This window comes from Schistocerca cancellata, chromosome 2 (assembly GCF_023864275.1).
Source record: "Schistocerca cancellata isolate TAMUIC-IGC-003103 chromosome 2, iqSchCanc2.1, whole genome shotgun sequence".
NCBI lineage: Eukaryota > Metazoa > Arthropoda > Insecta > Orthoptera > Acrididae > Schistocerca > Schistocerca cancellata.
In genome coordinates this window covers 463,396,211-463,410,831 of record NC_064627.1, presented here as the reverse complement: position 1 = coordinate 463,410,831, position 14,621 = coordinate 463,396,211, and the positions used below count along the sequence as shown (strand labels likewise).

At 39.9% G+C, this 14,621-nt stretch overlaps 1 protein-coding gene and 1 non-coding gene across 2 annotated transcripts in view; both read right to left on the bottom strand.

Annotated features, from left to right (window-relative positions):
- LOC126161971 (serine-protein kinase ATM) overlaps positions 1–14,621 on the bottom strand; it is a 481,619-nt gene that overhangs the window by 37,407 nt on the left and 429,591 nt on the right. Inside the window, exons 40-41 of the mRNA XM_049918161.1 lie at positions 11,543–11,659; positions 6,153–6,308 (exon numbers count right to left, since the gene is read on the bottom strand). Of these exons, the coding sequence (XP_049774118.1) occupies positions 6,153–6,308; positions 11,543–11,659 (273 nt within the window). The remainder of the gene's footprint in view (positions 1–6,152; positions 6,309–11,542; positions 11,660–14,621) is intronic.
- On the bottom strand, positions 9,585–9,659 carry Trnaa-ugc (transfer RNA alanine (anticodon UGC)). Its single transcript has one exon. It is a non-coding gene; the product is annotated as a tRNA-Ala (tRNA).

Genomic DNA, 14,621 nt, shown 5'->3' with positions numbered 1-14,621 from the left:
GGTTTGGAATCTAGTAGATGCAGTGGTGCAAAACAATTTGTCTACATGACATGCAAAAAGCTTCTCTAAAAGCTGACCAATGAAAACAATTGTACTTCGATTTCCGTGTTTGTAGTAAGTAATTGCAAAGATTTTGTAGAAGACCCACTGTAATTGCTGTATGACAATTAAGATGCCAAATATCGTACCATGGTGACTACTATTGGCAAATAAGAACAAATAAGCCTCGATCCAGAATCAAACCCTACACCTCTTGCATGCTGACCCAAAACGCTATCCACTGCAAGTACTGCACAGCACTATGCTATTTGCTGACAGAGGTACTTACTGTAGATGTGATTACGGTGTTGCCAGATTTCCAATCTTCCCTAAATATGAACAGGACGAAATTTGGAGACATTTTTCTACTGCCAGTACGTGAGTGCACAAATTTTTCTTCACCTGTATAGTTTTCATAAATGTAAGACACTTATTCTGGAATGCCAAGATATCTTTCTCTGGTATGTAACACTGACCCAGAGCTCTTTTAGCTATTATCTGTTGTGCAGTTCCTGAGACTGCAACCGATTTTGTTGTCACTCAGATCTGTTTTGAAGCTAGTCCTTTTTTACAAACTTCTGGTTGGACGAATTTTCTCATTAATTCTGTGACTATAGACAGGAGGTCCACCCCGATAACTGAGTGGTCAGTGCATCAGTCTGTCACGCCAAGGGCCATGGTTCGGTTCCCGGCTGGGTTGGAGATTTTCTCTGCTCAGGGACTGGGTGTTGTGTTGTCCTCATTATCATTTCATCATCACCAGTGGAAGGCAATGGGAAACCACCAGTGGAATCACTTCCCTAGACGCTCATGCAGTGGACCTCTCTGACGAGGCTTCTCCCATGACAAGACCTACCGTAAGGCAGAACACAAAGTCATCCTGCACTGTATGTAAGCCTCATGTCATAAAGTCCAAAAGTATAGGACCCCTTGGATTACCCTCAGCTTGGAGCTGGATTTTCAGTTCTTTTAGGAATGTCTTATTAACACATGAACAACTTGACCTTTCAGATTTACCTCACACTGGATGCACCAACCTGAAATTCTTCAACTATCTTTTCCAGCACTTTTTCTCAAAAACACTGAAGTGAGGTACCTGCTCAAAACCAGTCCCAAGACACTATTCCAAAAACGTACAAACAAATTGAACTCAATCAGTAACATATCACAGGCAGCAACAGTCTCCTGTAGTTGTCTAATAAAAAACAGTTCCAGTCCGATCACATTGCCATAATCTATTTTTGACTTTTGAAGCTGCATTTTGGAGGCATTGTTACAGCCTGGGAACACATCTGGTAAGCTGCCGAAGTCCCGAGAAGATTGTCTCACAGCCTCCATCACAGCATTCCTCTGCACATTGTCTAGCATCACTGGCTGTTGTCCAGAAGTTTCTGCAGTATTTTCTTTATGCTATTACCTCTGGGTAACACTTGGTTGCTGGGACTCACCACAACTGCATGATGCACTCCCTGCCTGTGCTGCAGCAGACTAAAAATACACGAGGATAATTAGAAATACTATTTTTCTTCACTGAAACTCAATCTTATTTTCCAGTGCACTTGCTGAATCAAGGGCGCCACCAGGATTATCCTTTTTAATGTTGCAGTTGGCAATCAGCTGAGTGCACCCAGAGATGCCAGGCAGCACCCCAGGGACTACGTCTGATGCAGCAGCACTGGAGCCATGGCTATTTGCTGCAATCAGCATGGATATAGACAATGTAACCTACCTAGTAGCCTCGAGCCCAGTAAGCTACTTTCCCTTGCACAACTGGACAAGTCCTACTTGTCTTTATTGCTGAGCAAGAAGTTGGTTTTGGAGAGTATGTACCAAACAATCAATTTTTCAGGTGTGCACTCTGCAATCCCCCAAAATTCTGGATCCACAGCCCAGTAATGGTAGCACAGAATTTCCAGTTCATCGAATAAGCCCTCAGGTAACATGTGCATTAGACAGGATCACAGCTAAACTACATAATGAGGTGGAGCCAAGAGTTCACATAGGGAGGAAGCCACTAGAAAATTTCACAACCTACTATTTTTTCTTTGTTGTGAGCAACTTCCACATCACCCCCTTGCCTATATCTCTCCCTGAGTGATTCCAAAGTAAGGCAATAAAATCATCCCTGCAGTAGTTTATGTTGAGTAACATCTACTGCAGCATGGGAAATGTTCACCATTGAGTACAGAAATGACACAAAGAGTCGCCTTGCCCTCCATGACCCAGGACTGACTTGCACAGTCCACACTCACCATCCAGCCACCTGAATTGAACTGCAGGCTTTAGTTCAATCTTAACTAAACAAACAACTGCATGCCGAAGTCCAATGACTGCTTGCTAGTGTTCTCTTTCACTATTTTAGGCCTACCACTAAAGGTCTATAATCAATATTATTCATACACAACGCAATGAGATCGATAGCTGTTGGCATTTACAAGAGTATTTTTTCAGTATATATCCAAAAAATGTACTGCATGCCAACCTATCACATCCTAGTATCCATGGTTCAAAATAAATGAATTCAAACAGGTCATGAACTCCCCTAAAAGCACACATCTTTGTGGTAACATTGTGATAGCAAACAAAATAGTACATCTGAACAGATGTAAATGTAAACAACACCATGATCTTTGCTGGTTACTTTGTCACAAACACACAAAATTACAACACAACAACAAACCAGCACAGCACGATCAGGCTGCAGTAACAGGCATGCAAGAAATTCTATGTCAGCGACAACAAACCTCCGTACAGCTTATATGGACTTGGTCAGGCCAGGCTAGCCAGCCCAGGCCCAGCCAGGCTGGCTGGTCGCTGCATTAGACTGAGTGAGGGGATGGATTAGGGAATGCCAAATCCCTGATGGAGGGTTTTTGTATGTCCATCCTTGTGATTGGAGGTTTGAGGGACTTCAGCTGTTCACTTATGTAATAAAATGGAACACCTACAGCCATCCTTACTATGCTATTTATTATATGGCTACAATTTTCAGTGCTTCAGTACATCATCTTCACACCTTAACTTCAGTTAGGGCCTGAAGATGGTGCACTGAAGCACTGAAACTGGTAGCCATGTAATAAATAACACCCAAATGATGGCAGAAGGTGTTCCATTTTGTTACACTGGTGGAGGTTGGTCTCTCAGTATCGGGCTGAGGGTGAACACAGTACTGCATCAAGCCAAGCAGAAGGCACACAAACGTCTCTGTCCAAAATCAAATGACACCCTGCCTTCTACAGGGCTTTTAGGCAAAATCTAAAAATTCCCTGAGTTTCATCTGTTTTCCAGAATGAAATAATTTCCTGAGTTTTCTCTGTTTTCCAGGTGGCTGGACACCCTGCTCATATTTATGAAAGACAGAAACAAATGTAATGAAACATTTAAGTAACATTTTATCTGTTGTCTTTGTGTATCAATCGCTCCCTAAATAATCATTTAAAAATGATCTGGGACACAAGCCACTAAGTTTCCAAATTTTAAAAGTGAATCAAGGTTTTATTTAGAGGATTGTAAATCTGAGAGAAAATGGTGAGTAACATTAGAGGAACTGTTTCTGTTCTCAGTGGCTCAGCATATACAGGGTGATGTGTGTAATTTTTTCATTTTAAATTATTTTAGACCCATTAAAGGCATTTGTACACTGTTTTCATCTTGCCGAACACTGACCACAGGTTCAGGAAACAAATAACTTTGCATTCTTGCAATTTTATTAATGACCTACATATAGGCATCAGCTTTCCTGTTTTTTTTTTAACTTAGTAAAGTAATCCGAAGATCAGAAAAAACATCAAAATGATTTAAACAAGGTATGTGTCTGGTGAAAAATGACGCAACTGATTCTGAATAATGAAAAGTGTGACTGCACCTACATGAGTACTAAAAGAAATCCATTAAATACTGGTTACATGATAATTCACACAAATCAAAAGCTATCAGTTCAATAAAATACCTTGGGATTACAATTGTGAACGACAAACTGGAACTATCACATAGAAAAGTTGTGGGGAAGGTGAACCAAAGACTGTGTTCTATTGGTTGAACACTTAGAAGCTGCACCAAGTCTACCAAAGACCCTGCCACCACTACATGTGTCCAGCCTCTGCTGGAGTATTGCTGTGTGGTATGATATCTTCATGAGTTAGGATTGACAGAGGACACTGAAAAAGTTCAAAGAAGGACAGCTCATTTTTATTATCACGAAATAGGGGAGTGTGTGTCACAGATATGATACGCAAGCTGGAGGTGGCAATCACTAAAACAAAGGCATTTTTCGTAAATGTTTGTTTATCCTGTGTGTTATTCAGGAATGGAATGGTCGAGAAATAGTCTGAAGGTGGTTCAATGAACCCTCTGTCAGGCACTGAGGAGTGAATTGTAGAGTAGTTGTGCAGGTGTAGATGTAACTCTTCTGTAAACATAACAAGAAATCATGGAGAAAAAATACACCGAATATTGTTTTTGCTGCCACTGAATAGCCTGCCACCTGGAAGTTTATGCCACTCTCGAAGGAAACTTGCACTGACGAGGTAATAGGTACGTGATCTTTGTGACTCTAAAAGGAAACCTGTGTTATCCAGATAAGAGAAACAGTGTCAGTCGTGTGGAGGAGTTAACTGAAGTGTGGTGGTACATGTGCCTGAGCACCCACAGGCAGAGGCCTACAAGCACTTGCACTTGTGCATGTGCACATGTTCATTCATACAAGCACAACTCATACACACAGGGCCACTGTCTCAACGTGCTGCAGACAGTGGCCATGTTCGTGTGAGTCGTGCTTGTATGAATGTGTGCGTGTTTTACAGTTCAGCAGAAAGACACTGCCAAAGCTAAATGTTTTAGCAGTCATTTTCTTATGCCTGTCTGTGATTCAACACCCCCTCTATATGGTGAGTAGCAATCTACCAATTCTATGTTGCAACTACCCCAGAAATGTAGATGGCAGAAAGTCATCAGTGATGCAGCCTGTGTGAATGTGTCATGAGGCAAATGGATTCACCTTGAACACACTTCAAATAATTCACCAACAGAAGTGGAACAGCACATAACAATGTCTTCCTTGTTTCTTTTGTTTGCAATCTTTGGTGTCATGTATTTCATGTATTATTTTTAAATGGTTCAAATGGCTCTGAGCACTATGGGACTTAACATCTATGGTCATCAGTCCCCTAGAACTTAGAACTACTTAAACCTAACTAACCTAAGGACAGCACACAACACCCAGCCATCACGAGGCAGAGAAAATCCCCGACCCCGCCGGGAATCGAACCCGGGAACCCGGGCGTGGGAAGCGAGAACGCTACCACACGACCACGAGATGCGGGCATTTTTACAAGTGTGCAAATAAAACAGCATAATTAAAATAAATGGAAGTCATGATTTTATTTTCATTTTAAAACAGACACTTTATTCTGCAAATTCTAGTAAATTTGTTGCTATCATACCTTTGCAAGCATCAAATGTTCTCACGCAAACCGTGGGAGGCAGAAAATGTGAATTATTTAACTTAATGCTTTTCCAGTGATATTACATTTTCTTTGATACAAAACATGTTTCAACCTTCCCAGAGTTTAATGCACAAGGATAACTTTATATCTGAACCCAGTGGTGAAAGTTTCCTTGGAGAGTGGCATAAAGTTCCAGTTGCAGGCCATTCTGCAGCCGCAACAAAAATCTCTACTGTGTACTTTTACTCTGCAATTTATTTTTAGACATACAAGAATTATTTCACTGACTATGATGCATCAATATCTGTTACTCTGGATGCAAAAATTACAAAATAGGTTGCTTGCGTCACACTTATTTATGAAGGCGAAAACAGATCACAAATGTGATAAAGTAAAAGGAAATTGAGATGAAAAAGATGGGCCACTAACAATGCATATAAACATGAATTTGAGGCATTATGAAAAAACAGAAGTGAATAAAAGCAAATACTCACCTCTGGCTGATTGACATGTGGCGTACATACACAAAAATGTACATAACTTTCTAGATACCCCTCTTTTTCTAGTATAAGTACATACAACCACACAGATACCACCTGCATGGTGATAATTACAGAAATCTTGTATTTTATGATTATGGCAAAGACAACGTATTACAAAATGCATTACCTTCATTTTTTTCCTGCATGCAAGGCCTGGGAGATCAGATGGATAATATCGTCTGTGGGCGCCTGATTTTAGATCTGAACCAATTAAATATATAGCTAAAACTTCTGTATTATCACACCATTCAATTATACCACTTCTTTGTGATAGAGGGACAACCTGGAGTGGAAAAACACAGAAATGTCACTTTTAATATGAACTTGAGTCTGTTGTTCTGAATTATCATACCTGTTATTTAAGCAAAGAGATAACACACACAGAAGAATTTGATTGTCAAGAATCAGTTTCATGTTGTTCTACAGCTATACTGTATGAGAAAAAGGAAACTCAGAAATAGAAACACTTAAAACAAGTAATGGAGACTCTCAAGGCACAGATGCCACGTGGAAAAAACTCAGTTTCCTAGTTTATGTACTTCACACTGTATTTCAGAAATACATTCATTCAACACTAAGTAAACAGTATTTGTTACATCACATTGTATTATGTGAACTAGAATGAAGAAGTTTTTGCCATGCATGTAGTGGAAAATGATATCCTTATTCTTCAACACTGGCCTTTGCCATATTTAGGCTACATATTTTTGTTGTTCTTATTCTTGTGCATTGTTCAGATACAGGAACTATCAAATGCTCCTTTTCAATTTTAAATTATATAACAACTAACAATAATGCCATTTCTTGACAGAATAACAAAAGGAGCAATCCTAAAGTGGAATTTTCAAAATTACTGTATGTCCTCATTTCACAGCAGTTACAAAGTTAATGGAAGGATATATTCTTCTGGAGTATTTTTTAACTGTACTGGAATGAAAATTATAAAATTACAGATTATTTGTAACAGTATTATGTAACGGGTAGTTGCTACTCACCATTATATTGTGAGTAGCAACCATCCTTTTCATAATTTAGTTACATTCCATTCTTGATTTTTCCATTGTTAGATTATGTGTAATGTGTTTCATCTGGGAAGGATCCACAGCCTTCACATATAATAACTAAACATGCTCATTTCTACTTACAACCGTCAAAAATTATTTTAGTTTTTATTTAACTACACTACTACAGTCAATTTTGGACAACTTTCTGAAATTTTGTTTTAGAAATACTGGACACAAAATAAATTACACACTGCAACTGAAATTTTAACATTTGTAGTTACTGAGTGCTTGGGAGAGTGAAAATCTACACTAACTATGCACTATTAGAGTAAAACTTTCAGTTTTAATGCTTGTACAAAGTTACACTGTCTTTCACGATAACTTTAGACCAGTCTTTTTTTTAAAAAAAAAGAAAGAAGAAGAAGAAGAAGAGAGAAAATTTTTCCTATGTCTAATGCTCTGGGTAAATTTAGGTTGTGCCATAAGGAAAGCAAATGTTAATAAAAAGTAAATGTAAACGGTGTTAATTCAGTACTGTAGGTTTACTTCAATATATCAAGATATTTGTATAACCTGGCATTGTTCAACTTTCAACAGCATTATCAAACTTAAAAAGCACTTCACAATACATTTTCGTTGCTCTAATGTCAAGCGTGTTCCAGCCATCTTGTTTCTCAATACCGAAATGAAAGTACTAACATCTGTTGAGCCATACTACAACACATATCATACACAGACCATACAACAACACATTTGTAGCTCAAATCGAATGACAATATTGATATCTTGATAAAGCCTGACAAAGAGCGTATACATTTTTCTGGTGGGCTCTGTATATTTTTGAACAAAAACTGTATACACAACAATATGGTGTTTTGTTTTCTTCCTCACAGTTGGTTTTTTACAGAAAACAGGAAAGTTTTACTTATGAAATGATAATTAAATCGAGATCCTAAGCTGTCGACAGGCGTTGATATATATATATTTGTCTTTAAATATGTCTGCTTGTGTCTGTATATGTGTGGATGGATATGTGTATGTGTGCGAGTGTATACCCGTCCTTTTTTCCCCCTAAGGTAAGTCTTTCCGCTCCCGGGACTGGAATGACTCCTTACCCTCTCCCTTAAAACCCACATCCTTTCGTCTTTCCCTCTCCTTCCCTCTTTCCTGATGAGGCAACAGTTTGTTGCGAAAGCTTGAATTTTGTGTGTATGTTTGTGTTTGTTTGTGTGTCTGTCGACCTGCCAGCACTTTCATTATATATATATATATATATATATATATGATGAGACTTACCAAACAAAAGCGCTGGCAGGTCGATAGACACACAAACAAACACAAACATACACACAAAAATCTAGCTTTCGCAACCAACGGTTGCCTCGTCAGGAAAGAGGGAAGGAGAGGGAAAGACAAAAGGATATGGGTTTTAAGGGAGAGGGTAAGGAGTCATTCCAATCCCGGGAGCGGAAAGACTTACCTTAGGGGGAAAAAAGGACAAATGTCTGCTTGTGTCTGTGTATATGCGGATGGATATGTGTGTGTGTGCGAATATACCTGTCCTTTTTTCCCCCTAAGGTAAGTCTTTCCGCTCCCGGGATTGGAATGACTCCTTACCCTCTCCCTTAAAACCCATATCCTTTTGTCTTTCCCTCTCCTTCCCTCTTTCCTGACGAGGCAACCGTTGGTTGCGAAAGCTAGATTTTTGTGTGTATGTTTGTGTTTGTTTGTGTGTCTATCGACCTGCCAGCGCTTTTGTTTGGTAAGTCTCATCATCTTTCTTTTTAAATATATTTTTCCCACGTGGAATGTTTCCCTCTATTATATATATATATATATATATATATATATATATATATATATATATATATATATATATATATACACCTAAAAACAAAGATGATGTGACTTACCAAATGAAAGTGCTGGCAGGTCGACAGACACACAAACGAACACAAACATACACACAAAATTCAAGCTTTCGCAACAAACTGTTGCCTCATCAGGAAAGAGGGAAGGAGAGGGAAAGACGAAAGGATGTGGGTTTTAAGGGAGAGGGTAAGGAGTCATTCCAGTCCCGGGAGCGGAAAGACTTACCTTATGGGGAAAAAAGGACGGGTATACACTCGCACACACACACACATATCCATCCACACACAAGCTTGTGTCTGTATATGTGTGGATGGATATGTGTGTGTGTGCGAGTGTATACCCGTCCTTTTTTCCCCATAAGGTAAGTCTTTCCGCTCCCGGGACTGGAATGACTCCTTACCCTCTCCCTTAAAACCCACATCCTTTCGTCTTTCCCTCTCCTTCCCTCTTTCCTGATGAGGCAACAGTTTGTTGCGAAAGCTTGAATTTTGTGTGTATGTTTGTGTTCGTTTGTGTGTCTGTCGACCTGCCAGCACTTTCATTTGGTAAGTCACATCATCTTTGTTTTTAGGTATATTTTTCCTTCATGGAATGTTTCCTTATTATATATATATATATATATATATATATATATATATATATATATATATATATATATATCAATGGGGACAGTGGAAAATGTGTGCCCCGACCGGGACTTGAACCCGGGATCTCCTGCTTGCATAGCAGACGCTCTATCCATCTGAGGCATCGAGGGCACAGATGATAGTGCGACTGCAGGAATTTAACCCTTGCACACTCCCCGTGAGACCCACATTCCCACCTTAATGTCCACACACTACATTCATAGTGCCCCTGTCCATTACACTCATTACTCGTGGCAGATAATCTTACCGAGTCCCGTAAGAGTTCAGGCAATGCACGTGCATCCATCATAGAAGGAGGAGGTCAATGGCTTGTCAGCCTTAACTATATGAAGATAGTATCTGTTCTTTCGGATTTTCTTTGAATTGCATGGAACAGCCAAGGTTGTTTCAGGTGCAAAGCAGAAGTTTGGTGGGAAGCCTTTACGCATCCTCCATGTAGTCACGATCTCTTCCCATTTTGTCTCACAGTGGGATAAATACACTGTGGTAACAAAAGTAGTGGGATACCTCCTAATATTGCACTGGACCTCCTTTTGCCTGGTGCAGTGCAGCAGCTTGATGTGTCATGGACTCAACAAGTTGCTGAAGGTCCCTGGCAGAAATATTGAGCCATGCTACCTTTATTGTCAACCATAACTGCAAAACTATTGCCAGTTCAGGATGTCATGCACGAACTGACCTTTTGGTTATGTCCCATAATGTTAAATTGGATTCATGCCGGGTGATCTGGTCGGTCAAATTATTCACTCGAATTGCCCAGAATGTTCTCCGAACCAATCGGGAACAACTATTGCCCGGTGACGTGACATCATTGTTTGTGAACATGAAGTCCATGAATGGCTGCAAATGGTCACCAAGTAGCTGAACATAACTACTTCCAGTTAAGTATTGCTTCAGTTGGAACAGAAGACCCAATGTAATCCATATAAACATGCCCCACATTGTCATGGAACCACCACCAGCCTGCACAGTGCCTTGTTGACAACTAGGGTCCACGGCTTTCTAGGATCTGCACCACACTCAAACCCTATAATGAGCTCTCCTCTACTGAAATCAGGATTCATCTGACCAGGTCACCGATTTCCAGTCATGTAGGATCCAACCAATATGATGAGAAGCCCAGGAAAGATGTTGCAAGCAATGTTGTGCTGTAAACAAAGGCACTCCTGTCAGTTGTCTGCAGTCACAGCCCATTAACACCAAATTTTGCTGCACTATCCTAATGGGTATCTTCACTGATTATCCCACATTGACTTCTGCAGTTATTTCATGCAGTGTGGCTTGTCTGTCGGCACTAACAACTCTGCGCAAATGCTGCTGCAAGAGTAGGTCGTTGCCACTGTGTCGTCCGTGGTGCTTGAAAATTGGTATTCTCAGCACACTCTTGACACTGTGATCTTAGAATACTGAATTCCCTAATGATTTCAAAAATAGAAAGTCCCATGGATCTAGCTCACACTACTAGTCTATGTTCACAGTCTAATAATTCCCCTTGTGTGATCATAATTACATCAGAAACTTTTTAAATGAATCACCTGAGCAGAAATGACAGCTCCACCAATGCACTGCCCTTTCATACCTTGTGTATGTGATACTACTGCCTTCTGTCTATGTGCATATTGCTATCCCATGAATTTTATCACCTCAGTGTATATTAACAGTAATCACAATTACTTTTGAAATAATAATCAATTTACTTACTTTTTCCCACTTGTCTTATTTTCATTTCACTGCCCCTCATAAATGAGCAGCATGAATGTAACATTTTGATTAATCGTACAAGTGATTCACACAGTGTGAATTAACTAGCAAGAGGTCTGTGGTGCCTTTTCACATACCTCTCTTTTTCATCCTTTGCACTGAGTTTGTAAAGGCTTAATTAGTAATTAACTGATCAAATATTACTTTTTATTTCTGTGCTTTTGATGGCAGCTCACCTCTATTCTGCAGTGATGCAGTTTGTAGATGTTCTTTATTTCAGCACTTGCACTTACCTTGTATGTTCTCATTAGTAGTTTTCTCTTTGAAGTTTCTTTATTTCTTCTGAGAAATGTGTTCATCATTGTAAACACCTGTTGCATTACAGCATCCTGTCGGAGATCATCTCTACCCTTCAAACAGAATACACCATGTTTAGTCAGATAATCAATGAAGCAGTGAGAAACAAAAGTAACACAAAGTGCTTGCTGCAAAAAGAACATTTAAAGAATAAGCATCAACATTAAATATAACATAGTTACAACACCATCTCTGTAGTTGAACAGTGCTGTAGCTTACTTCAGTGCACAAGGAGCCGGGTTCGATTTCTTTTCTCAGGCACAGAGGTCTGGAACTGTATCCAAAAAGCCTTGTGAGGTGAAACGAGAAACACCTCAAATAGAGAAGCAGCATCATGATAAGGATTTATCTACTGGCAATAACAGCTGGAAGGATTGATGACATGCCAATCACACATCCCAGACCATAGATTGCTCCTTGTACTATCTTGTAGGGAGCAGTTGGCCAGTCAGAACAGGTCTACGACCTAACTGAGAGTGAATGTTTATGTTACATTTTTTCAAATACTAGCTTGCTATGGAATATTTGTGAACGACACATATTGGAGTATCGAATTTGATCCCTGAACTAATTCACCTTACAGCAATTGTCTCTTTATTACAATTGTATAAAAACAAGTTAAAACAGTTAAAATCACACAAGACAGACACACTGATAGGTGCTGCACAGGAAATGAACACATTCCTGTTTTAGGTGTAGCACTGGAGGTTGCACCTCCTGATGGTAAGCTCTGGTCATGCTCTATATCTCTTTGTCATCCCTTTTTTCCTTTAGAAACAAAGAGTTATTCTGTAAAGCATACTGCGTGTAAAAGCAAAGCAACTTGGAAAATGCACAAAATACTGCAATTTCTTTTTTTAAGTATAATAATAATAATAATAATAATAATAATAGTAGTAGTAGTAGTAGTAGTAGTAGTAATAATAACAACAACAAATAAATATGCATGTCAACAAAAGCTACATCTCTATGTCTAATATTACAACTGGAATGACTTGTATCTTAAATTTGTCCTCCTGCATCCAGTAAAGTGCTTCGCCCTTTTTAAACTGTATTTTCCACAAGTGCTTATCATGCAACAATGATCGTAAGACATTCGTAAGTGGATCTATTGAAACAAATAGTGTCACCTAGCCAGAGAGCAGTCTGCAAATTATATTTTATAAGACCGCTAATGCTATTAACAGTAATCCACCCTTTTAGTGGTGTTAACAGTTCACGCCTGACATTAAATTGTCTGGTATGACACTAATCATACCCATCTTCAATCGTTACTACAAGTAGAGAAGCATTTCTGAAATTGTAAATCTACCTTTCACAGATATTCTTCTAAGTTCTGTGTTGTACTTGGGTACTCTGCAGTATGCTAATTAATGACAGCAATAATATGTTTCAAACCAAGATAGTGTGGGATCTGTCTTTATGGCCAAGGTCACTAAATTATGGAAACAAGATGATAACCAACCATGCACAATATCAGGGCATCAGATGTTCACTGTGATCCATTCATTAGACAGGGAAAGCTTACCAATTCCTTTCATGTTTTCTGACAAGAGAAGAGTATCTGTCAGCAGTAGGTTTCACTCCCCCCTGCCAATCACACTTCACTCCACATTAATTCACAACATAAGTGCACTACAATTTATCACAGTCCTCTATTCAATGTAGTTATATACAGGGTGTTTCAAAAATGACTGGTATATTTGAAACGGCAATAAAAACTAAACGAGCAGCGATAGAAATACACCGTTTGTTGCAATATGCTTGGGACAACAGTACATTTTCAGGCAGACAAACTTTCGAAATTACAGTAGTTACAATTTTCAACAACAGATGGCGCTGCGGTCTGGGAAACTCTATAGTACGATATTTTCCACATATCCACCATGCGTAGCAATAATATGGCGTAGTCTCTGAATGAAATTACCCGAAACCTTTGACAACGTGTCTGGCAGAATGGCTTCACATGCAGATGAGATGTACTGCTTCAGCTGTTCAATTGTTTCTGGATTCTGGCGGAACACCTGGTCTTTCAAGTGTCCCCACAGAAAGAAGTCACAGGGGTTCATGTCTGGCGAATAGGGAGGACAATCCACGCCACCTCCTGTATGTTTCGGATAGCCCAAAGCAATCACACGATCATCGAAATATTCATTCAGGAAATTAAAGACGTCGGCCGTGCGATGTGGCCGGGCACCATCTTGCATAAACCACGAGGTGTTCGCAGTGAAGTCTAAGGCAGTTTGTACCACCACAAATTCACGAAGAATGTCCAGATAGCGTGATGCAGTAATCGTTTCGGATCTGAAAAATGGGCCAATGATTCCTTTGGAAGAAATGGCGGCCCAGACCAGTACTTTTTGAGGATGCAGGGACGGTGGGACTGCAACATGGGGCTTTTCGGTTCCCCATATGTGCCAGTTCTGTTTATTGACAAAGCCGTCCAGGTAAAAATAAGCTTCGTCAGTAAACCAAATGCTGCCCACATGCATATCGCTGTCATCAATCCTGTGCACTATATCGTTAGCGAATGTCTCTCATGCAGCAATGGTAGCGGCGCTGAGGGGTTGCCGCGTTTAAATTTTGTATGGATAGAGGTGTAAACTCTGGTGCATGAGACGATATGTGGACGTTGGCGTCATTTGGACCGCAGCTGCAACACGGCGAACGGAAACCCGAGGCCGCTGTTGGATCACCTGCTGCACTAGCTGCGCGTTGCCCTCTGTGGTTGCCGTACGCGGTTGCCCTACCTTTCCAGCACGTTCATCCGTCACGTTCCCAGTCTGTTGAAATTTTTCAAACAGATCCTTTATTGTATCGCTTTTCGGTCCTTTGGTTACATTAAACCTCCGTTGAAAACTTCGTCTTGTTGCAACAACACTGTGTTCTAGGCGGTGGAATTCCAACACCAGAAAAATCCTCTGTTCTAAGGAATAAACCATGTTGTCTACAGCACACGTGCACTTTGTGAACAGCACACGCTTACAGCAGAAAGACGACGTACAGAATGGCGCA